Raw genomic sequence first — 25,808 nt, 5'->3', positions numbered from 1 at the left:
GTAAATATGGGCCAGAGTATACTGTATAGTGTAAGCATGGGCCAGAGTATAATGTATAGTGTAAGCATGGGCCAGAGTATACTGTGTAGTGTAAGCAAGGGCCAGAGTATAATGTATAGTCTAAATAAGGGCCAGAGAATAATGTATAGTGTAAATAAGGGCCAGAGTATACTGTATAGTGTAAGCAGTGGCCAGAGTATAATGTATAGTGTAAGCATGGGCCAGAGTATACTGTATATTGTAAATACGTGCCAGAGTATAATGTATCGTGTAAGTATGTGCCAGAGTATAATGTATCGTGTAAGCATGGGCCAGAGTATAATGTATATTGTAAATAAGAGCCAGAGTATACTGTATAGTGTAAGTATGGGCCAGAGTATACTGTATAGTGTAAATAAGGGCCAGAGTATACTGTATAGTGTAAATAAGGGCCAGAGTATAATGTATAGTGTAAGCATGGGCCAGAGTATACTGTATAGTGTAAGCATGGGTCAGAGTATAATGTATAGTGTAAGCATGGGACAGAGTATAATGTATAGTGTAAATACGGGCCAGAGTATAATGTGTAGTGTAAGCATGGGCCAGAGTATAATGTATAGTGTAAATAAGGGCCAGAGTATAATGTATAGTGTAAGCATGGGTCAGAGTATAATGTATAGTGTAAATAAGGGCCAGAGTATACTGTATAGTGTAAATACGGGCCAGAGTATAATGTATAGTGTAAATACGGGCCAGAGTATACTGTATAGTGTAAATAAGGGCCAGAGTATAATGTATAGTGTAAATAAGGGCCAGAGTATACTGTATAGTGTAAGCATGGGCCAGAGTATACTGTATAGTGTAAGCATGGGTCAGAGTATAATGTATAGTGTAAGCATGGGACAGAGTATAATGTATAGTGTAAATACGGGCCAGAGTATAATGTGTAGTGTAAGCATGGGCCAGAGTATAATGTATAGTGTAAATAAGGGCCAGAGTATAATGTATAGTGTAAGCATGGGTCAGAGTATAATGTATAGTGTAAATAAGGGCCAGAGTATACTGTATAGTGTAAATACGGGCCAGAGTATAATGTATAGTGTAAATACGGGCCAGAGTATACTGTATAGTGTAAATAAGGGCCAGAGTATAATGTATAGTGTAAATAAGGGCCAGAGTATACTGTATAGTGTAAGCATGGGCCAGAGTATACTGTAAAGTGTAAATACGGGCCAGAGTATAATGTATAGTGTAAGCATGGGCCAGAGTATAATGTATAGTGTAAATAAGGGCCAGAGTATAATGTATAGTGTAAGCATGGGCCAGAGTATAATGTATAGTGTAAGCATGGGCCAGAGGTACCCAGAAGGGAGAGCGTTCAACACACAATCATCCGTAGTGGGGGCGATGGTGATGTATGCATCTCCATAAATGTGCAAGCAACAGGTTGATTATGCTACCTATTGCTCCACTGTGCTATGTACTTGCCCCCCCATGAGTGTACACCCCACCCCCACTGAGCGAGAGAGTGCACCTCAGTGTTGATCAACACCTATTGATTATCTCTCTTGCTAATTGGGCTCAGGTTAATTACAAGCAATTAAAATCAGGAACTATACATTAGTACAGCTGTATTAGCCATGCAGGGCGTAACATGCCTTCATTAGCCACATGTTGGAAACACCTTAAGCACACAAACAAAGACAAATAGGCTATGAATATGATGTGCTTTTTTTTTGCTGCACCACAACTTCTTACCTTCAACTTCTATTAATTGATGCGGTCCCGCTTAGCTGGGGTCAGTTGAGCAGAGCCTCAGTTGAGCAGTGCCTGGGAAAAGCTAGTTGCTGGTTCACACCCCTGGATCTTCTCCCCAAAGCCTCTGCTGCTGTGGCGATAAGCCCCACTGCCTCGCCAAGCCCAGGTCACATCCCTTTTTATCAGGTCCTGAAGTTCACTGGAGCGTTGCCTTCATGCCTTCACCTTTTAGCCCCCACTGTCCTTAAGCCGGACCACGGGCTGGCTCTCTGTCTCCGCTCTGCTCTCCGCTCCCATCTCTACAATAACAAGAGGAAATTAAGGTTTTGTCAACTGCCACCTCATCTGGGGGTGAGGGGGTTACCCAGTGATCCCCACCAAATTAGCCCCGTCTGGGTAGGGTTGGGTTCCCCGCTGATACAGCTCAGTGATCGCAACACCACCGTCTGAATACAAAAACACAGCTAACGTTAAAAAAACTCTCAAACACTCACCAAGCAACTGGCTTTTTTATGTCTAAAATCTGCAGGTTGTTTTCTCTGTTGTTATTGAAGAGATTAAGCCTGTGTACCAGTCAGTAACTAGGGAAGAAGGGTACATCCTGTGTACCAGTCAGTAACTAGGGAAGAAGGGTACATCCTGTGTACCAGTCAGTAACTAGGGAAGACGGGTACATCCTGTGTACCAGTCAGTAACTAGGGAAGACGGGTACATCCTGTGTACCAGTCAGTAACTAGGGAAGACGGGTACATCCTGTGTTCCAGTCAGTAACTAGGGAAGACGGGTACATCCTGTGTACCAGTCAGTAACTAGGGAAGACGGGTACATCCTGTGTTCCAGTCAGTAACTAGGGAAGACGGGTACATCCTGTGTACCAGTCAGTAACTAGGGAAGACGGGTACATCCTGTGTACCAGTCAGTAACTAGGGAAGACGGGTACATCCTGTGTACCAGTCAGTAACTAGGGAAGACGGTTACATCCTGTGTACCAGTCAGTAACTAGGGAAGACGGGTACATCCTGTGTTCCAGTCAGTGACTAGGGAAGACGGGTACATCCTGTGTTCCAGTCAGTAACTAGGGAAGAAGGGTACATCCTGTGTACCAGTCAGTAACTAGGGAAGACGGGTACATCCTGTGTACCAGTCAGTAACTAGGGAAGACGGGTACATCCTGTGTTCCAGTCAGTGACTAGGGAAGACGGGTACATCCTGTGTTCCAGTCAGTAACTACGGAAGACGGGTACATCCTGTGTTCCAGTCAGTAACTACGGAAGACGGGTACATCCTGTGTACCAGTCAGTAACTAGGGAAGACGGGTACATCCTGTGTACCAGTCAGTAACTAGGGAAGACGGGTACATCCTGTGTTCCAGTCAGTAACTAGGGAAGACGGGTACATCCTGTGTTCCAGTCAGTAACTAGGGAAGACGGGTACATCCTGTGTTCCAGTCAGTAACTAGGGAAGACGGGTACATCCTGTGTTCCAGTCAGTAACTAGGGAAGACGGGTACATCCTGTGTACCAGTCAGTAACTAGGGAAGACGGGTACATCCTGTGTACCAGTCAGTAACTAGGGAAGACGGGTACATCCTGTGTACCAGTCAGTAATTACGGAAGACGGGTACATCCTGTGTACCAGTCAGTAACTAGGGAAGACGGGTACATCCTGTGTTCCAGTCAGTAACTACGGAAGACGGGTACATCCTGTGTTCCAGTCAGTAACTACGGAAGACGGGTACATCCTGTGTTCCAGTCAGTAACTAGGGAAGACGGGATACAGCGGATTTGGAATCATTTAATTGAATTGTACTTACCTATCGCAGGACTGTGAAGTCCAATATTGGCCGTGACAATATAAGTGTGTGGCCCAGAATGCCTTCTTATGTGTGTGTGTGAATTCTACTAGCACATAACTGGGGACCATATTCCACAGCTTCTCAATGATGCTCGAAATGTCTTTTAAAATGGATTCATTACCCTGGCCACTGACTGCACCGATCACTGACTGATACTTTGTGATTCATTCCTTTTCTCCTCCCTCCTTCCTTTTAATGTGGCCAAAGACCCCCTGTTCTAAGAGAGCAGCCCTATCTGTGACTTACACATGTAACTCATCCCCACAAATATTATTTATTTCCTCTATGCCCCACAAAGCTAGAGATGCAACAGTCGTGATCCTTCACAGCCAGTTGAAAGTATAAATCAGTTATTTTTGCTGCCTGTCTGACTGTCTTTTCCTGCTCATTTTTTCAATTTCATTACTGTGTTATGATTAGACTAGGGAATCTCAGAGGAACAGGACAACTGTGTATTCTTCTGTGGTTGAGCAGAGGCCATGCAGAATCGCTGTAGAAGACTTTGTCTTTTCAAATGGTTGTTTTTTCATAGTCTGACTCCTCAGCTAATTAAATATTTATGCTAAGCTATGTGGCAACTTTGACGGATTAGTTGCAAACAGTTGATTTGTCAGATCTGACCCACTTTTCAAGGCATTGCCTTTCTGGATCCTTCATAAGGTCTGCCTTTAAGACTGAGATGACCTGCGAATGAAATTTGGGGGTGATCGATGTCTCTGAGAAATCCATCCAATAATTTAACCTCTTCACCTCTGGGCTGCTACCGCCCATATTATAACCTTACTTCTCCAAATGAAGAGCAGACATGTTTAAAGACTAGAACACATGCACTGTTCTGTATGGTCTAATCACTCCGCCTAAGGCTTTCCTCAGATATACACTCCATGACCAAAAGTATGTGGACACCTGAACATCTCATTCCAAAATCATGGCAATTAATAGTTGGTCCCCCATTTGCTGCTATAACAGCCTCCTCTCTTCTGGGAAGGCTTTCCACCAGATATTGGAACATTGCCATGGGGATTCAGTCACAAGAGCATTAGTTAGGTCGGTCACTGCTGTTGGCGAATAGACCTGGCTCGCTGTCAGCGTTCCAATTCATCATTAAGGGGTTCGATGGGGTTGAGGTCAGGGCTCTGTGAAGGCCAGTCAAGTTCTTCCACACCAATCTCAACAAACCATTTCTGTATGGACCTTGTATGCTGTAACATTAATATTTCCCTTCACTAGAACAAATGGACATAGCCCGAATCATGAAAAACAGCCCCAGACCATTATTCCTCCTCCACCAAATTTTACAGTTGGCATTATGCATTGGGGCAGGTAGCGTTCTCCTGGCATCCGCCAAACCAATATTCATCCGTCGGCCTGCCAGATGGTGACATGTGATTCATCACTCCAGAGAATGTGTTTCCACTGCTCCAGAGTTCAATGGCGGCGAGCTTTACACCACTCCAGTCGACGCTTGGCATTGCGCATGGGGATTTTATGCTCGTGTGTAGCTGCTCGGCCATGGAAACCTATTTCATGAAGTTCCCGACGAACAATTATTGTGCTGACGTTGCTTCCAGAGGCAGTTTGGAACTCGGTAGTGAGTGTTACAACCGAGAACAGACCATTTTTACACGCTATGCGCTTCAGCACTTGATGGTCCCATTCTGTGAGCTTGTGGCCTACCACTTTGCGGCTGAGCCATTGTTGCTCCTAGATGTTTCCATTTCACAATAACAGCACTTCAGTTGACCAGGTCAGCTCTAGCAGGGCAGAACTTTGACGTACTGACTTGTTGGAAAGATGGCATTCTATGACGGTGCCACGTAGAAAGTCACTGAGCTCTTCAGTAAGGCCATTCTATTGCCAATGTTTGTCTATGGAGATTGCATGGCGGTGTGCTCGATTTTATACTCCTGTCAGCAACGGGTGTGGCTGAAATAGCCGAATCCACTAATTTGAAGGGGTGTCCACATACTTTTGTATATATAGTATATGTCTGTCATGCTAGAAGTGTATTTATTTTCTTTCCTGATTAGCCCAGATTAAAAGCAGAGAAGCGGCGCTATGTTGTCTGCAGCCTGTCAACTCCCTGTGTGGGTGTTAGTGTGAAATTCTCCCTTATTTCATCTCCACTAGGCTGCACATGATAATTAACCATTTGGGGGCTGAATGGGGTAAGAGGGTTACAGCTTTGGGTAATACTGCTCTCCCCCTTCTCCAACCCAACCCCCCTTAACCTGCTCAATCCCCCCACGCCCCCTCCTTTCTCCAATACCATCTCGGGCTGTGGGGATTTTCTTTAGTCACACTCGGCTTGCCAGGTAAACAAGCCTGAATGGAGGGACGGGGAGCGGAGTTTGACGGGAGAAAATAAAACAGGGGAGGATTAAAATGGATTTATCACTGAGCGTGGCTCTCTCCCCTAGCGAGGGGGCACTCTGCTAACTCGGCACTATCGCTAACAAGTCAATTGAGAACCTCGGGAACTCTCGGAATCAGCAGAGTGGGAAGACTAGGAACTACTCCGAGAATGAGGCATCGGGCTGCCTGCCGCACCAGTATTTCTCTGGAGCGGCGGTGTCAACTCTGAGTCAGTATGTGAACGACAATAGTGGACTGTAACCTGTAACACTCTCACACTCTCCTCTCTAACATGCCTCCTTCGCTCTCTCTCAAATGATCTTCTGCTAATCCAGATCAGAAGTTAAAAAGCAGGTCAACCGTGAAAGGCTGAGGAGTAACGAGAGAAGGCCTCGTGTCTGTTCCTCCTTTCAAAGAACCCTTTCAGTCTCCAGTCAAGCTGACAGAGTTAAAGCGAGGCCACCATAAACAGACGCCCCTGTTTTATGGCAGGGTACTGTTCCTGCCAAAAAAAACTCCTGAGGTTTTCATGTACCGTGTTGGGGAAATATGGATTGCATCAGAAATACTGGATAAGGGAGGAAAAGAAAAAAGAGAACCACATTTATGTCCTGTTGACAGCGTTCAGGTGTGTGCCAAAGCAGAAAATCGATTTCCATCGATCCAGGAGCAAGGTTGAGGCAGAGGGATTGGTTCTACACAGTTTTCCATGGCTCTCCTCTTTTACCGTGTCTCGCATCAAGGGAGCCTTGATCATAGTTATAGCCCCAGTGTTAATTAAGATGCTTCAACATTTTGACATTAGCCAACGTTTCATCATGACACCCGCTCAACTCTTTTCCGAGATTTCTGAGAGGTTATCAGATAGACACAGCAGGTTGTAAAGGATATCCAAGAAAGGCCTTTTTAGGTTAACTCATCACCACGTATCTCCCATTGATTCTGTGCACTGCAACTGGACCTAATCGATTGATCCTCCTGCAGGTTGGAATTTGTTGTCATGAATCTTACCCTAGAGGCAGCCCTGCAGAGTGGTCACTAGCTGGCATAGCCACAATGTCCTCAAATCTGATTTTAAACCATACCTTAACCTTAACCCTAACCTTAACTACACTGCTAACAAACCCTAACGCCTAACCCTAACCTTAACCACACTGCTAACTAACCCTAATCCCAGGTTGTCATTAACACCAACAGTGTCATTTGTAATGTATTGACATATTAATATTATTGAGTTCCCAGTATACAAATTATAAAACACATTGAAAGATCAGGAATGAGAGCCAAGAGAGCTGGACCGGAATTAATGATGTCGAAACTCTCCCTTCCTAAGCATTTTTCTGTAAAGAGTGATATAATATAAATAGGCCCTACAGTACAGTCGTTCATCTTGCAAAACATATTCTCCCACATCCACTATTGCCTGACTTCCACTGTTCTCAATTCCTCACCTGTGCTATTTGAGAGAGGATTGTAGTGTGTCTGTAAACACTTTGTGTCTCTACTCTATTCCCCGAGCCCGTTCCTGGGTGGAAGCCGTAGATTGTTATGCTAAAACTGCAGCAACATGCTGTTCCAAGTGCCAAATGCATTAAGACTCAGCAGCACTGGGACAGTGGAAAACAGACACCGTTCTAGACATCGCCTGGAGCTTCGGATTTGCCAGCCATGTCTGTTTCTTTTCTCAAAACAAGCATTGACGTGGAGGGAGGGAGGGAGGAAAAAAACACACTTCCCCTCTCTCTAAATGTTAAGTGCCATACATTCAAGAAAAATGAGCCAAGCAGTCAATTAAAGCGATGTTAGAAGGAGGATAGTTTTAGATTTATGTGGAGGGGGTTTTGAAGTGATGTGCATTAGGTTAGTACATCCGTGAGTATTCACTCAAGGTAATGTTTAACTGCAGCCAACTTGTCCCCAATCAAGGTTTAATCAAGGAAGAGATGCTAATATAGACCTAACGCTCGGAGCGAGAGGTTTACACAGATTTTTAAAGTGCCTTTAAAATGTTGAAATCTTCATGTGTTTATGAATGCTCTCGCCGATGAATCATTACGTTAGCGGAGTTCAGATCGGTGAACTTTGAAGCATTTTGCTCCTGATTGCTAACTGGTTCCTGCTGCGTGTGAACAACGATGAACAACCACTGAGATCACCAGATGAGGGTCAGAGCCGTGTGAAGGCAGCCCCACTCTTCAGACACTTCAGCCCACTTCGCGGCTTCACTCTCCATTCATCAGTTATGAGGGTGCATGTTGTTGCACCACATACAGCGTCATTTCGTCTTACCACCGGAGAAACTCAGTGGTGGGGTCTGCTTAGTGCTTACAGGTTGTCTGTTCAAGTTTGTAGGGTCAACAAGCTTTTTCTGGGATCAGTGCATCGATTTTCAAAAGTCTTCCATGCATTACAGTGAGCTCCAAAAGTATTGTGCCAGTGACACATTTTTTGTTATTTTGGCTCTGTACTCCAGAACATTAGATTTTAAGTGATACAATGACTATGTGGTAACAGTGCAGACTGTCAGCTTTAATTTGAGGGTATGTTCATCCATATCTGGTGAATCGTTTAGAAATTACAGCCCTTTTTGTTCTTTTTAGGGGACCAAAAGTATTGGGACAAATTTACTTAAATGTGTATTAAAGTAGTCAAAAGTTTAGTATTTGATCCCATATTCCTAGCAATGAGTACATCAAGATTCTGACTCAACAAACTTGTTGAATGCATTTGCTGTTTGTTTTCGTTGACTTTCAGATTATAACTTTTAACTTTTATTACAACTAAGAATAGAACATATTTCTAAACACTTCTACATGGTAGTATTCTACAAGGAGAATACTACCATGACTACGGATAGTCCTGAATGAATCGTAATTATTAATGAGAAAGTTACAGACGCACAAATATCAAACCCCAAGACATGCTAACCTCTCACCATTACAACAACTGGAGAGGTTAGCATTGTTTTTTGGGGGGGGTTGATATTTATGCCATGTAAGTGAATGTTACACATATACTGTAAGTGAAATTATCCCAATAATTTTGGTCCCCTAAAATGGGGGAAATATTTACAAAAAGTGCTGAAATTTCTAAAAGGTTCACCCGATATGAATGAAATACCCTCAAGTTAAAGAAGACATTCTGCACTTTAACCTTACAGTCATTGTATCATTTCAAATCTGAGTACAGAGGCAAAGCAACCAAAATGTGTCACTGTCCCAATACTTTTGGAGCTCACTGTATTTGGAGCTCACTATAAATGTCTATTTACTTGTAGGCTAGCATAAAATCGTTTCGAATGAAGGTACATCCAAAGATTACCCACCAGACTGGCCCGTCAGATGTTATTGTAGGAAATTGGGATTTCTGGAAATACAGTAAGTCTGTTATTTCTGAGAGACAGAGGGAGCAGAGTATATGGAACATTGGGTACCGCGTGCTGAAAGAAAACCTTTCCTGTGCAGCGTGGTTTATGAGCTGGGTGACAGTATTGAGAGTCTCCTGCTCAAGTTTGAGTAGTCAGACTTTATCTGACATTTTGCCTTCTTGCACCCTTACCCTCGGTAGCACACGATTAGTACAGCTCTGTCCCATGCACTTCTCCCAGCTCCACTCGGATGGGCCGAAGCATGATGGGAAAACAAGGACGCTTCTCTGTCATAAATCTCACATCTGCTCTTGTCACCACAGCGGCTCCGCCTGGATCCCAGCCTGCATCCTGTCCTCACACGGTCCTCTCTCCACTCGAACTAAAATTGCCTTCTCACACCGCCGCAGAGAATTCAAAGGAATAAAAACAATTTTCTGGACCCGACTGGCATTCCACATTTTTAGCTGAGCTTTATGAGTTTACACAGGTGTGGGTCCACTGGGTTCGGCCATGTTTGTGTACACAAGGTATTAAATATTTAGACTTGTTTAGATATCGTGGCTCGGAAAACATGTTTCATGAATGTGTTTGGGAGGAATAAGAAATACTAACTCTCATTAGGCTTCTATTTGCTTTCGGTAGGAGGCCCGGGATAAATCAAAAGCTCTATGGGGGATATGAGCTGTTAAATGAGTAGAAAACGTGAAGTGTCTGCACCGTAAAACAGACTGAACACGCGGCCCAGGAATCCTTATCCCGAAGTGCCTCTGCCATTGAAATTAAAGACATATCAAATCGCTTTGACATGCAGTATTATGATAATGACAGTTTTTCATTATTATTGTCGCCTTAATGACAGGCAGCACCGCAGTCCGAGGCCCTCATTTCTACTCTAGCTCCATTCAGAGCGAATGAGGGGGAACAAAGAGCCTAAATGAGGAGTGTTGAGGAGCATGAGGCCCCTCATCAGCTGTGTGTGTTGCTCTCTGTCTCTGTCTCTGTCTCTGTCTCTGTCTCTGTCTCTGTCTCTGTCTCTCTCTCTCTCTCTCTCTCTCTCTCTCTCTCTCTCTCTCTCTCTCTCTCTCTCTCTCTCTCTCTCTCTCTCTCTCTCTCTCTCTCTCTCGCTCTCTCGCTCTCTCTCTGTGTCTCTCTCTCTGTCTCTCTCTCTTTCTCTGTCTCCCTTGCTCTGTCTCCATCTCTGTGTCTCTCTCTCTCTCTTGGTCTGGTAATTAACACATTATCAGTCATTAACGCAGTCTGCCACCTCGTCCCAGACGAGAGCTGGGTCTGGGCGGCGGTGGAGGGTGAAGCAAGGAGGGGGGGTTATCAGAGGGGACGACAGGCAGACAGACAGCAGCTAATAACACAGGGCCCCAGCCAGAGCTTTAGGGCTGGGCTCTCTGTCTGCACACGCCAGGGAGGCAGAAGCACATCAGTGCACCGCAACACACTGCACATCACACCACCTCCTCCACTGAGCCCATGGAGTAGTGTCGTTGCACAAAAAATGTGTCTCTGTCTGTTTCGTTCTCTCTTTTTTGCTGTATCTTGCTCTCTCTCTCTCTCTTGCCTCTCTCTCTCTCTGTTGCCTCTCTCTCTCTCTCTTGCCTCTCTCTCTCTCTCTCTTGCCTCTCTCTCTATCTCTCTTGCCTCTCTCTCTCTCTCTCTCTCTCTCTCTTGCCTCTCTCTCTCGCATTCTTCTTCACTCTAATGGGCTCCGCTATGACAAAATCTTTCCTTCTCCAACTCTCTTTCTCTCTCCCTCTACTACTCACACTCTTTATTAGTCTTCTGGGCCCACCTAAGACACCCACTCTCTCTGTATTATCTCTCTCTTTCTTTCTTTGTATATCTTCTGGGCCCACCTAAGACACCCACTCTCTCTGTATTATCTCTCTCTTTCTTTCTTTGTATATCTTCTGGGCCCACCTAAGACACCCACTCTCTCTGTATTATCTCTCTCTTTCTTTCTTTGTATATCTTCTGGGCCCACCTAAGACACCCACTCTCTCTGTATTATCTCTCTCTTTCTTTCTTTGTATATCTTCTGGGCCCACCTAAGACACCCACTCTCTCTGTATTATCTCTCTCTTTCTTTCTTTGTATATCTTCTGGGCCCACCTAAGACACCCACTCTCTCTGTATTATCTCTCTCTTTCTTTCTTTGTATATCTTCTGGGCCCACCTAAGACACCCACTCTCTCTGTATTATCTCTCTCTTTCTTTCTTTGTATATCTTCTGGGCCCACCTAAGACACCCACTCTCTCTGTATTATCTCTCTCTTTCTTTCCTTGTATATCTTCTGGGCCCACCTAAGACACCCACTCTCTCTGTATTATCTCTCTCTTTCTTTCCTTGTATATCTTCTGGGCCCACCTAAGACACCCACTCTCTCTGTATTATCTCTCTCTTTCTTTCTTTGTATATCTTCTGGGCCCACCTAAGACACCCACTCTCTCTGTATTATCTCTCTCTTTCTTTCTTTGTATATCTTCTGGGCCCACCTAAGACACCCACTCTCTCTGTATTATCTCTCTCTTTCTTTCTTTGTATATCTTCGGGCCCACCTAAGACACCCACTCTCTCTGTATTATCTCTCTCTGTCTTTCTTTCTTTGTATATCTTCTGGGCCCACCTAAGACACCCACTCTCTCTGTATTATCTCTCTCTTTCTTTCTTTGTATATCTTCTGGGCCCACCTAAGACACCCACTCTCTCTGTATTATCTCTCTCTCTCTTTCTTTCTTTGTATATCTTCTGGGCCCACCTAAGACACCCACTCTCTCTGTATTATCTCTCTCTTTCTTTCTTTGTATATCTTCCGGGCCCACCTAAGACACCCACTCTCTCTGTATTATCTCTCTCTCTCTTTCTTTCTTTGTATATCTTCTGGGCCCACCTAAGACACCCAATCTCTCTGTATTATCTCTCTTTTTCTTTCTTTGTATATCTTCTGGGCTCACCCAAGATGCAAATGACAGAAGATAATTATCAAATGTGAATGTTGGCACAGCTGTAATTAAATTTTAAAGAAGCTTTTGTTTTGTCGTAGTCTTCTTCTTTTTTTAAGGGATGCCCTTGGGCTATTGCTTTCACATTACAGTGGAGAAAAATGTACGAGTGACTTAATTTAGACTCTCAACCTTTCATAATGCTCTATTTTACACCAAGATTCTATCATAAGAAGCAAAACTGTTTGGGAGAAAGTTAGCTAATTTCAAAGAGAGGGTAAACTGTTTTGACATGAATGTGTCATTATTTCCTGGTATTTAGCATCTCTAACTATTGTAGAGTCACTAACTATACAGCTTCAGGTAGGTATACCTTTTCTTCAAACAAATTGAATTCATAACAATATCTCCTGCATATCTGAAAGTCCTGACACTATTCCAATTTTACGTCATACTTGCATAGGTTATTCCACTCTTACCCTGTCATAAGGCCACAGTAATGCAAAGTGTGACATAGTTTTGCTTAGTTATATTGTTTCTAGGCTCATACCCAGGCCCACAACCACCCTATTTTCTACGAAGTTTGTGACAATGGAGAAAACAATATACAGTGCATTTGGAAAGTATTCATACCCCTTGACTTTATGTTACAGCCTTATTCTAAAATTGATTAAATAAAACATTTTCCTCATAAATTATTTTATTTTTTATTTTTTATTTCACCTTTATTTAACCAGTTAGGCTAGTTGAGAACAAGTTCTCATTTACAACTGCGACCTGGCCAAGATAAAGAAAAGCAGTTCGACACAAACAACACAGAGTTACACATGGAATAAACAAACATACAGTCAATAATACAGTAGAAAAAGTCTATATACAGTGAGTGAAAATGAGGTAAGATAAGGAAGGTAAGGCAATAAATAGGCGATGGTGGCAAAGTAATTACAATATACCAATTAAACACTGGAGTGATAGATGTGCAGAAGATTAATGTGCAAGTAGAGATACTGGGGTGCAATGGAGCAAGATAAATAAATAAATAGGTAGTTGGATGGGCTATTTACAGATGGCCTATGTACAGGTGCAGTGATCTGTGAGCTGCTCTGACAGCTGGTGCTTAAAGCAAGTGAGGGAGATATGAGTCTCCAGCTTCAGTGATTTTTGCAGTTGGTTCCAGTCATTGGCAGCAGAGAATTGAACGGAAAGGCGGCCAAAGGAGGAGTTGGCTTTGGGGGTGACCAGTGAGATATACCTGCTGGAGCGTGTGCCACGGGTGGGTGCTGCTATGGTGACCAGTGAGCTGAGATAAGGCTTTACCTAGCAAAGACTTGTAGATGACCTGGAGCCAGTGGGTTTGGCGACGAATATAAAGCGAGGGCCATCCAACGAGATCATACAGCTCCCAGTGGTGGGTAGTATATGAGGCTTTGGTGACAAAACGGATGGCACTTGAGTAGAGTGTTGGAGGCTATTTTGTAGATGACATCGCCGAAATTGAGGATCGGTAGGATGGTCAGTTTTATGAGGGTATGTTTCGCAGCATGAGTGAAGGATTCTTTGTCGCGAAATAGGAAGCCGATTCTAGATTTAATTTTGGATTGGAGATGCTTAATGTGAGTCTGGAAGGAGAGTTTACAGTCTAACCAGACACCTAGGTATTTGTAGTTGTCCACAATTTCTAATTCAGAACCGTCTAGAGTAGTGACGGGCGGGCAGCGATCGGTTGAAGAGCATGCATTTAGTTTTACTTGCATTTAAGAGCAGTTGGAGGCCACGGAAGAAGAGTTGTATGGCATTGAAGCTCATCTGGAGTTTTACATTTTTTTTTATTTATTTTACCTTTATTTAACTAGGCAAGTCAGTTAAGAACAAATTCTTATTTTCAATTATGGCCTAGGATCAGTGGGTTAACTGCCTTGTTCAGGGGCAGAACAACAGATTTGTACCTTGTCAGCTCGGGGATTCGATCTTGCAACCTTTCGGTTACTAGTCCAACACGCTAACCACTAGGCTATGCTGCTGCCCCCATAGGTTAGTTAAAACAGTGTCCAAAGAAGGGCCAGAAGTATACAGAATGGTGTCGTCTGCGTAGAGGCGGATCAGAGAATCACCAGCAAGAGCCACATCATTGATGTATACAGAGAAGAGAGTCGGCCCGAGAATTGAACCCTGTGGCACCCCCATAGTGACTGCCAGAGGTATGGACAACAGGCCCTCCGATTTGACACACTGAACTCTATCAGAGAAGTAGTTGGTGAACCAGGCGAGGCAGTCATTTGAGAAACCAAGGCTGTTGAGTCTGCCGATAAGAATGTGGTGATTGACAGAGTCGAAAGCCTTGGCCAGCTCGATGAATACGGCTGCACAGTAATGTCTCTTATCGATGGCGGTTATGATATCGTTTAGGACCTTGAGCGTGGCTGAGGTGCACTCATTACCAGCTCTGAAACCAATCCAAACACAATACCACATTATGCAAATGTATTAAATATAAAAACAGAAACACCTTATTCATGTAAGTATTCAGATCCATTGCTTTGAGACTCGAAATTGAGCTCCGGTGCATCCTGTTTCCATTGATCATCCTTGAAATGTTTCTACATTTTAATTGGAGTCCACCTCGGGTAATTTCAGTTGACTGGACATGATTTGGAAAGGCACACACCTGTCTATATAAGGTCCCACAATTGACAGTGCATGTCAGTGCAAAAACCAAGCCATGATGTCAAAGAAAATGTCCGTAGATCTCCAAGACTGGATTGTGTCGAGGCACAGATCTGGGTAAGAGTACCAAAACATTTCTGCAGCATTGAAGATCCCCAAGAACACAGTTGCCTCCATTATTCATAAATGGAAGAAGTTTGGAACCACCAAGACTCTTCCTAGAGCTGGCTGCCTGTTTTATTACATAGAGTCGTGAGGAACTATTGGATATAAGAGCAACGTCAACTCACCAACATCACGACCAGGAACACGACGTTCCCGAAGCGGATCCTCTGTTTGGTCCACCACCCAGGACAATGGATCGGATCCCAGCCGGCGACCCAAAACAACGGCTCTGCAGAAGGGGCAGACGGAGCGGTCTTCTGGTCAGGCTCCGTAGACGGGCACATCACGCACCGCTCCCGAGCATACTACTCGCCAATATTAAGTCTCTTGACAACAAGGTAGACGAAATCCGAGCAAGGGTTGCCTTCCAGAGAGACGTCAAATATTGCAACGGTCTTTGTTTCAAGGAAACATAGCTCACTCGGGATACGTCATCAGAGTCGGTACAGCCACCACTTTTTTCACGCATTGCGCCGACAGAAACAAACATCACTCTGGTAAGGAGAAGGGCGGGGATGTATGCCTAATGATTAACGAGACGTCGTGTGATCATAACAACATACAGGAACTCAAGTCCTTTTGTTCACCTGACCTAGAATTCCTTACAATAAAATATCTACCAAAATAATTCTCTTCCATCATAGTCACAGTCGTGTATATCCCCCCCAAGCAGACACATCAACGGCCCTGAAAGAACTTAATTTGACTCTATGTAAACTGGAAACCACATATCCCGGGGCTGCCTTTATTGTAGCTGGGGATTTTAACAAGGCTAATCTGAAAACAAGGCTCCCTAAATCTTTTCAGCATATCGAATGTGCGACCCAGGCTGGCAAAACCCTGGATCACTGTTATTCTAACTTCCGCAACGCATACAAAGCCCTCCCCCGCCCTCCTTTCGGAAAATCTGACCACGACTCCATTTTGTTGCTCCCAGCCTATAGACAGAAACTAAAACAGGAAGCGCCCGTGCTCAGGTCTGTTCAACGCTAGTCCGACCAATCGGATTCCACGCTTCAAGATTGCTTCGATCACGTGGACTGGTATATGTTCCGCATAGCGTCGGATAATAACATTGATGTATACCCTGATTCGGTGAGCGAGTTAATTAGCAAGTGCATCGGTGATGTTGGACCCACAGCGACTATTAAAACCTTCCCCAACCAGAAACCATGGATTGACGGCAGCATTCGCACAAAACTGAAAGCGCGAACCACTGCTTTTAAGGAGAGGTATATCTATAATTCCATGTGTATAACTTGTATTATCATCTACATTTATGATGAGTATTTCTGTTGTAACGATGTGGCTATGCAAAATCACCTGATGTTTTTGCAACTAGTGAATGTAACGCGCCAATGTAAACTCATTTTTTTTGTATATAAATATGAACTTTATCAAACAGATGAGGGTCATCTGATGAAGATAATCGAAGGTTAGTGATTAATTTTATCTCTATTTCTGTTTTTTGTGAAAGCTATCTTTCGCTGGAAAAATGGCTCTGCTTATTGTGGTTTTGTGGTGACCTGATATAATCGTTTGTAGTGCTTTCGCTGAAAAGCATATTTGAAATCGGACACTTTGGTGGGATTAACAACAATATTACCTTTAAAATGATATAAAACATATGAATGTCTGAGGAATTTTAATTATGAGATTTCTGTTTTTTTTATTTTGGCGCCCTGCACTGTCACTGGCTGCTGTCATATTGATCCCGGTGACGGGATTGCAGCCATAAGAAGTTTTAAAGAAAATACAGTGCCACTGACACGGCCCGCTACCAAAACCTGCGGGATCTCCTTCACTGCAGCTAACGTGAGTAAAACATTTAAACGTTTTAACCCTCGCAGGGCTGTCGGCCCAGACGGTATCCCCAGCCCCGTCCTCAGAGCATGCGCAGACCAGCTGGCTGGTGTGTTTACAGACATATTCAATCAATCCTTATCCCAGTCTGCTGTTCCCAAATGCTTCAACAGGGCCACCATTGTTCCTGTTCCCAAGAAAGCTAAGTTAACTGAGCTAAATGTAGCACTCACTCGCCACGTAGCACTCACTTCTGTCATCATGAAGTGCTTTGAGAGACTAGTCAAGGACCATATAACCTCCACACTACCTGACACCCTAGACCCATTCCAATTTGCTTACCGCCCCAATAGGTCCACAGACAACGCAATCGCAATCACACTGCACACTGTCCTAACCCATCTGGAAAAGAGGAATACCTATGTAAGAATGCTGTTCATCGACTACAGCTCAGCATATAACAACATAGTACCCTCCAAACTCGACATTAACTTCTTGCGACTACAGGGGGTGTTGTTTTCTCATTAGCACAATTGCATTACAGATTAAACGGCTTCCTACTAAATTCTTGCTCGTACAATATGCATATTATTACTATTATTGGATAGAAAACACTCTATAGTTTCTATAGGCGTTGGAATTTTGTCTCTGAGTGGAACAGAACTCATTCTACAGCAATTTCCCTGACATAGAGTCAGATTTCACACATTTTGGCCCCTGATCTGGAGTCAGTTTAAAGGCCACTGTGAACGCTATCAGGATACGGACACTGCTTACGTCTTCCCCTGGATGCCTTTACGTGATGACGATTTGAATGGTTTTGATTGCGCAATCACAGCCCCTATAAAACAAAAACACATGTAGGTAGGAACTTTTTTCCAGATGCGTCGGGCGCGCGGTGGACACCGACCTGCTCTTTTTCCAAGCATTAGTGTAGCCAGTTATATTTCTCCGGTCATGTTTCTACTCGTTATAGGAGTTAACTTCTTGAGAATACAGGGGGTGCTGTTTTCGCATTAGCATAATTTCCTCTACAGATTAAACTGCCTCTTATTCAATTATTGCTCTTACTATATGCATATAATTAATACCATTGGATAGAAAACAATCTATAGTTTCTAAAACCGTTTCAATTTTGTCTCTGAGTGAAACAGAAGTCATTTGACAGCACTTTCCCTGACCAAGAAGAAGAATGCAAGATGTGTATGCTCGCTTCAATGCTCTGCCTATATATGGTCACGCCACCTATGACCCGAAACACACTTCATTCGTCTTCCTCTGGGTGTCAAGAGGACGTCAGAGGAGAAATTTTTTGTTTATCTTGTACTGACGTGAAATAAGACCTATTTCTTTGGCGTGACCGACAACTTCCGGTTCTCTGAATCGCGCGATTTGGAGGTGCGATTGTCTACTGTTTTGCTGCCGTTACGGATGAACACTATCTCCGTCTCGAAGTTTGTTTGATACATGTGACCATATCATCGTAATGTATGTTTTTTCAATATAGTTTAATCAGATTATTTGAATTTTTTCGGGAGTTTTGCCGTGTTCCGTTCTGTGACTTTTTTTACTTTGGCCAGTCGACCAGTACATATGCTAAATGAAGAGGGAAAGTTGCCATTATGAATGGATTGAACGACTCATCAGGACTAAGGACACCTTGATCAACATTCTGATGAAAGATCAGCAATAGTAAGACCCAATTTACGATGTTATTTCATATATCTGTCGTGCATGTGAACTGGTCGTGGGCGCCCAGCTGGTTCTGGCTGGCGTGGCTATGCTAATTTAGCGCTACATTTTGTTTTCGCTATAAAACATTTAATAAATCAGAAATATTGTTTGGATTCACCAGATGTTGGGCTTTCAATGTCTGTACGCTGTGTATTTTTTCTGAAATGTTTTAAGATAAGTAATTAGTTATATGACGTTGGTCTCTGTAATTGTTCTGGCTGCGTCGGCACTATTTCAGATTGCAGCTGCAATGTAGAACTGTGATTTATACCTGAAAAATGCACATTTTTCAAAAAAAAACTATGCTATACCATAAATATGTTATCGGACTGTCATCTTATGAAGTTGTTTCTTGGTTAGTGGCTATATATATTTTTATTTAGTCGAATTAGTGATAGCTACTGACGCAGGAAAAAACTGTTGGAGTAAAAAAATTGTGTCTTTTGCTAACGTGTTTAGCTAATAGATTTACATAGTGTCTTCCCTGTAAAACATTTTAAAAATCTGAAAGGGTGGCTTTATTCACAAGATCTGTATCTTTCATTAGGTGTCTTGGACTTGTGATTTAATGATATTTAGATGCTACTATTTAATTGTGACGCTATGCTAGGCTATGCTACTCAGTGTGGGGGGGGTGGGGGGTGATCCCGGACCCGGGGTAGATACTCGTGAAAGGTTAACCTGTTTGGCGTGCAATCCCGACGTCGGTACATTTATGACAACAGCCACTTCATGTGCAGGGCGCGAAATTCAAAAGATATTTTTTTAAAATATTTAACTTTCACACATTAACAAGTCCAATACAGCATATGAAAGGTACACATCTCGTGAATCCAGCCAACATGTCCGATTTTTAAAATATTTTACAGGGAAGACAAAATATGTAAATCTATTAGCTAACCACGTTAGCAAAAGACTCCACTTGTATTACTCCATCAGTTTTTGACTCCATCAGTAGCTATCACAAATTCGGCCAAATAAAGATATAAATAGCCACTAACCAAGAAACAACCTCATCAGATGACAGTCTGATAACATATTCATTGTATAGCATATGTTTTTTTTGAAAAATGTGCATATTTCAGGTATAAATCATAGTTTACATTGCAGCGACAGTCAGAAATTGCACCGAAAGCAGACAGAAAAATTACAGACACCAACGCCAAATAACTAAATACTCATCATAAAACATTTCTGAAAAATACATAGTGTACAGCAATTGAAAGACAGGCATCTTGTGATTCCAGACAATATTTCCGATTTATCAAGTGTTTTACAGCGAAAACACAATATAGCGTTATATTAGCGTAGCCACAATAGCCAGAAACACTTGGGCGCCGACGACCAGTTCACATGCACGACAGATATTAGAAATAGCATCATAAAATGTTTCTTACTTTTGGTGATCTTCCGTCAGAATGTTGGACAAGGTGTCCTTTGTCCAGAACAGTCGTTGTTTGGATCTGGAACGGCAAATTTCCCTCTTGATTTAGCATGGGCACTTGCCAAGTGGCACGGATCTCTCCAACGTCAACAAAGTCAGAGAACGGAACACGGCAAAACTCCCGAAAAAATTTCAATAATCTGATTAAACTATATTGAAAAAACATACTTTACGATGATATGGTCACATGTAAAATAAAATAAAATCCAAACCAGAGATAGTAGTCGTCCATAACGGCAGCTAAACAGAACGCAAATCCATGTCCTCTTTCGCGCGCTCCAGAAACAGGAAATGGACGGTCACGTCATACAAAGAGCTTTAATTCCACCTCAGACCAAGATAGACACGAAATTTCTTCTCTCACCGCCTCTTGACAACCAGGGGAAGGTGTATGAAGTGTACGTAGACTCTTACGTTCATTGCCCATGTATAGGCATGAAGTTGAACAGAGCATCGATTTCTGACATTCCACTTCCTGGTCAGGAAATGTGCTGCAGAAGGAGTTCTGTTTCACTCAGAGAAATAATTCAAAAGGTTTTAGAAACTAGAGAGTGTTTTCTATCCAATAGTAATAATAATATGCATGTACGAGCAAGAATTGAGTCCGTTTGAAATGGGCACGATTTAACTGGCTACTCAATACTGGCACTTGCAGCCATAAGAAGTTAAGCTCGAGACCCTGGGTCTTGACCCACCCCCCCGTGCAACTGGGTCCTGGACTTCCTGATGGGCCGCCCCCAGGTGGTGAGGGTAGGAAACAACATCTCCACCCCGCTGATCCTCAACACTGGGGCCCCGCAAGGGTGCATTCTCAGCCCTCTCCTGTACTCCCTGTTCACCCGTGACGGCGTGGCCATGCACGCCTCCAACTCAATCATCAAGTTTGCAGACGACACTACAGTGGTAGGCTTGATTACCAACAACAACGAGACGGCCTACAGGGAGGAGGTGAGGGCCCTCTGAGTGTGGTGTCAGGAACATAACCTCACACTCAATGTTAACAAAACAAAGTAGATGATCGTGGACTTCAGGAAACAGCAGAGGGAGCAGCCTCCTATCCACATCGATGGGACAGTAGTGGAGAAGGTGGACAGTTTTAAGTTCCTCGGCGTACACATCACGGACAAACTGAAATGGTCCACCCACACAGACAGCGTGGTGAAGAAGGCGCAACAGCACTTGTCACCAAAAACACTCACAAACTTTTACAGATGCACAATCGAGAGCATCCTGTCTGGCTGTATCACCGCCTGGTACGGAAACTGCTCCGCCCACAACCGTAAGGCTCTCCAGAGGGAATTGAGGTCTGCACAACACATCACCGGGGGCAAACTACCTGCCCTCCAGGACACCTACACCACCCAATGTCACAGGAAGGCCAAAAAGATCATCAAGGATAACAACCACCCGATCCACTGCCTGTTCACCCCGCTATCATCCAGACGGTGAGGTCAGTACTGGTGCATCAAAGCGGGGATCAAGAGACTGAAAAACAGCTTCTATCTCAAGGTCATCATACTGTTAAACAGCCATCACTAACATTGAGTGGCTGCTGCCAACATACTGACTCATCTCTAGCCACTTTAAAAATGAAAAATGTATGTAATAAATGTATCACGAGCCACTTTAAACAATGCCACTTTATATAACGTTTACATACCCTACATTACTCATCTCGTATGTATATACTGTACTCTATACCATCTACTGCATCTTGCCCATGCCGTTCAGCCATCTCTCATTCATATATCTTTATGTACATATTCTTATTCATTCCTTTACACTTGTGTATAAGGTAGTTGTTGTGAAATTGTTAGGTTAGATTACTTGTTAGATATTACTGCATGGTCGGAACTAGAAGCACAAGCATTACCATGTGTATGTGACAAATAAAATTTTATTTTATTTGCTACATATTGAACTTCCATCCTCTTAGGCCAGGGGAAAATTGTATGAATTTATATTTGAATCAGAATCATCTAAGAATAATTTAGAAAAAACACAAGTCCAAATCCCTATCTCCATCCATGGCTAGTCTAGGATAGGGTCAATTTTAACTAGCTAGCTAGTCACCGCAGAGTATTGACACAACGAAATGTAACAATTTAAATTCCAATTATGCTTTGCTTTTGATGTGATACGATTAACGTGAAGCCAAATCCAAACTGGTTTGACACTTTTTTTTGGTGCGCCAGGACCATTCACAGTTGAGGTTACTCAGTTTAGCTCAACGCTGACTGACTAGTTGTCCAGCCAATTAACCAAATATACAGACAGAGATTCAATGAAACAAAATCGCATTGATTGTTTATCAGACAAGTCACAGGCTTTTGGTCGGGAGTAGGACAGGCTGAAGAGCAAAATCCAGCTGTATAACATGGAAGCAAAATGTTCTGATCAGCTAATATACGAGCATAACTAGAAAAAAGATGATCATTAGCACTCACCTCAATTTAGCTAATATTTCCCCAGCCTAATTGTTACCAAATATCCAAATGGAGATTCAGTAAAAACAAAAATCTGACATTAATTTATTTATCTAGACAAGTAGCCATGTTTGTCTCAAAGCAGCCTGATGGCGCTGTCACAATCAAAACGGTGCAGAAATATTAATCTAGGTGACCACACACGACTATTGCTTTAAATTAGTATTAAGGTTGAATATGACTTTGGGAGTTTCATTACAAACAAGAATTTGATACCTGTTTTCAATTTAATTATTCTACTTTATTCTAATATTTACATCATTCAGTTGATCATATCATTTGTTGAAAATTACAATACTTTTTGGAAACAAAACCCATTTTATAAGGAGAATGGGATCCAACCAAACAATTTGGGTTCCTGGATCCTTTCACAGCATTAGAAGGCTGTGTTGAGACAATGACTTATCATTGACCCAAGCCCAGCTCAGTTAATCCCTACCTGTAACGGTGGTCCTCCTCCTCTTCAACCGAAGAGGAGGAGTAGTGATGGAACCAAGGCGCAGCGGGTTGTGAACACATAATTTATTTAAAGAAAAGACGAAAAAACACGAACTTCACTATAACTAACAAAACAACAAACGGAGTAGACAGACCTGGACGACGAACTTACATTAAACACGAAGAACGCACGAACAGGGAAAATAGACTACACAAAATGACGATGTACAAAACAAACCGAACAGCCCTGTATGGTGCGACAAACACTGACACAGGAGACAAACCACCCACAACGAACACTGTGACACAACCTACCAAAATATGACTCTCAATTAGAGGAACGCCAAATACCTGCCTCTAATTGAGAGCCATACCAGGCAACCCTTAAACCAACATAGAAACAGAAAACATAGAATGCCCACCCAAACTCACGTCCTGACCAACTAACACATACAACAAACTAACAGAAATAGGTCAGGAACGTGACATAACCCCCCCCCTTAAGGTGCGAACTCCGGGCGCACCAGCACAAAGTCTAGGGGAGGGTCTGGGTGGGCATCTGACCACGGTGGTGGCTCAGGCTCAGGGCGAGGTCCCCACCCCACCATAGTCAATCCCAGCTTACATGGTGGTTCCAAGGTGGCTGAGCAGTTCAGACGTCTTTTTCCGTATTGTCGTGTCGTGTCCTGTATATATATATATTTACACCTTTTCTTCACATATCTTTAATTTATTTTATTATCCAAGAACTCAACTACAAAAGCTTTCCTGCAAAAGCTTTCCTGCAACCCGCTTCACCAATTACAATAAGTATTATTTACCTCAATCTGAAAATCCATCGTGGAAGATAGCCAGGGGCTAATTCAGAAGCTAGCCTGAAAGCTAACCAGAAGCTACTCCAATAGCTAGCCAGAAGCTAATCTGTAGCTGCCCCGAAATTAGCCGGTTTGCTGGCTAGCGTTGGTGTTTCAGCTGCCCACGTTTTGCGGTCATCAGCTATTCCTTTAGCTCGATAATCTACCGGCACTTTTGTGCAACGCGACTCGGACCGGAGCATTCCGGGACTTTTTTTCTCTCAGTTTCCCCGGATTCCAACCGCAGGCTCTGGACACTTGCACCTTGATTTCGCAGCTAGCTAGCTGCATACCGTGTGACTATTGGCTTACGTCGACCCCGGAGCAAACTCAAATCATGCTGGAGCTAGCCAGCTGAGGAGTTCCATCACCATCCGGACCCGTTTCTTTTGTTGCTGCTGCAGCTACGGAACCCCACCGGGCCTTCACGACTGACTGCCGACGTTATCTGCCCGAGGGATTTATCCAACCGGCACCTCCGTCCCGACGTTACCTGAACGCTCATCTGAGGCCCGCTAATCGTTAGCTGTCTTATCGGCTGCTATCTGAACAAAACCCCACTACACGGACCCTACCGACGGAAACGCACGAGGTATCTACAAACAGAACTCCATCCTATGCAGCTACCGATAGCCATATACCCGGCCAGCTGTCTGGATCGCCACGACCCCAACCAACCTCTACTCACTGGACCCTTATTGATCACTCGATTAAGCATGCCTCTCCTTAATGTAAATATGCCTTGTCCATTGCTGTTCTGGTTAGTGTTTATTGGCTTATTTCACTGTAGAGATTCTAGCCCTGCTCTCTATACCATATCCAACCTCTCAGTTCCACCACCCACATATGCGATGACATCACCTGGTTTCAATGATGTTTCTAGAGACAAGATCTCTCTCATCATCACTCAATACCTAGGTTTACCTCCACTGTATTCACATCCTACCATACCTTTGTCTGTACATTATTCCTTTAAACTATTTTATCGCCCCAGAAACTTCCTTTTACTCTCTGCTCTAGTAGCTCTAGGCGACCAATTCTCATAGCTTTTAGCCGTACCCTTATCGTACTTCTCCTCTGTTCCTCTGGTGATGTAGAGGTGAATCCAGGCCCTGCAGTACCTGGCTCCACTCCTATTCCCCAGGCGCTCTCTTTTGATGACTTCTGTAACCGTAATAGCCTTGGCTTCATGCATGTTAACATTAGAAGCCTCCTCCCTAAGTTTGTTTTGTTCACTGCTTTAGCACACTCTACCAACCCGGATGTTTTAGCCGTGTCTGAATCCTGGCTTAGAAAGACCACCAAAAATTCAGAAATTTTTATCCCCAATTACAATATTTTCAGACAAGATAGAACGGCCAAAGGGGGCGGTGTTGCAATCTACTGCAAAGACTGCCTGCAGAGTTCTGTTATACTATCCAGGTCTGTTCCCAAACAATTTGAACTTCTACTTTTAAAAATCCACCTCTCTAAAAACAAGTCTCTCACCGTTGCCGCCTGCTATAGACCACCCTCTGCCCCCAGCTGTGCTCTGGACACTATATGTGAACTGATTGCCCCCCATCTATCTTCAGAGCTCGTGCTGCTAGGCGACCTAAATTTGAACATGCTCAACACCCCAGCCACCCTACAATCTAAGCTTGATGCCCTCAATCTCACACAAATTATCAATGAACCTACCAGGTACCACCCCAATTCCGTAAACACGGGTACCCTCATAGATATCATCCTAACAAACTTGCCCTCCAAATACACCTCTGCTGTTTTCAACCAAGATCTCAGCGATCACTGCCTCATTGCCTGCATCCGTAATGGGTCAGCGGTCAAACGACCTCCACTCATCACTGTCAAACGCTCCCTGAAACACTTCAGCGAGCAGGCCTTCCTAATCGACCTGGCCGGGGTATCCTGGAAGGATATTGATCTCATCCCGTCAGTAGAGGATGCCTGG

The 25,808-nt window shown here is 43.5% G+C and overlaps 1 protein-coding gene across 1 annotated transcript in view; it reads right to left on the bottom strand.

Moving 5' to 3' along the window:
• Nucleotides 1-1,981: 1,981 nt before the first annotated feature.
• Nucleotides 1,982-25,808, bottom strand: part of LOC129811232 (prospero homeobox protein 1-like) — a 62,459-nt gene continuing 38,632 nt past the window's right edge. The window contains exon 6 of the mRNA XM_055862391.1: nucleotides 1,982-2,036. Coding sequence (XP_055718366.1) covers nucleotides 1,982-2,036 — 55 coding nt within the window. The remainder of the gene's footprint in view (nucleotides 2,037-25,808) is intronic.

The sequence above is a fragment of the Salvelinus fontinalis genome, chromosome 15 (assembly GCF_029448725.1).
Source record: "Salvelinus fontinalis isolate EN_2023a chromosome 15, ASM2944872v1, whole genome shotgun sequence".
In the NCBI taxonomy this organism is placed as follows: Eukaryota; Metazoa; Chordata; class Actinopteri; order Salmoniformes; family Salmonidae; genus Salvelinus; species Salvelinus fontinalis.
The sequence above is the reverse complement of the archived record's forward strand: the minus strand, read 5'-3'. Positions and strand labels throughout refer to the sequence as shown.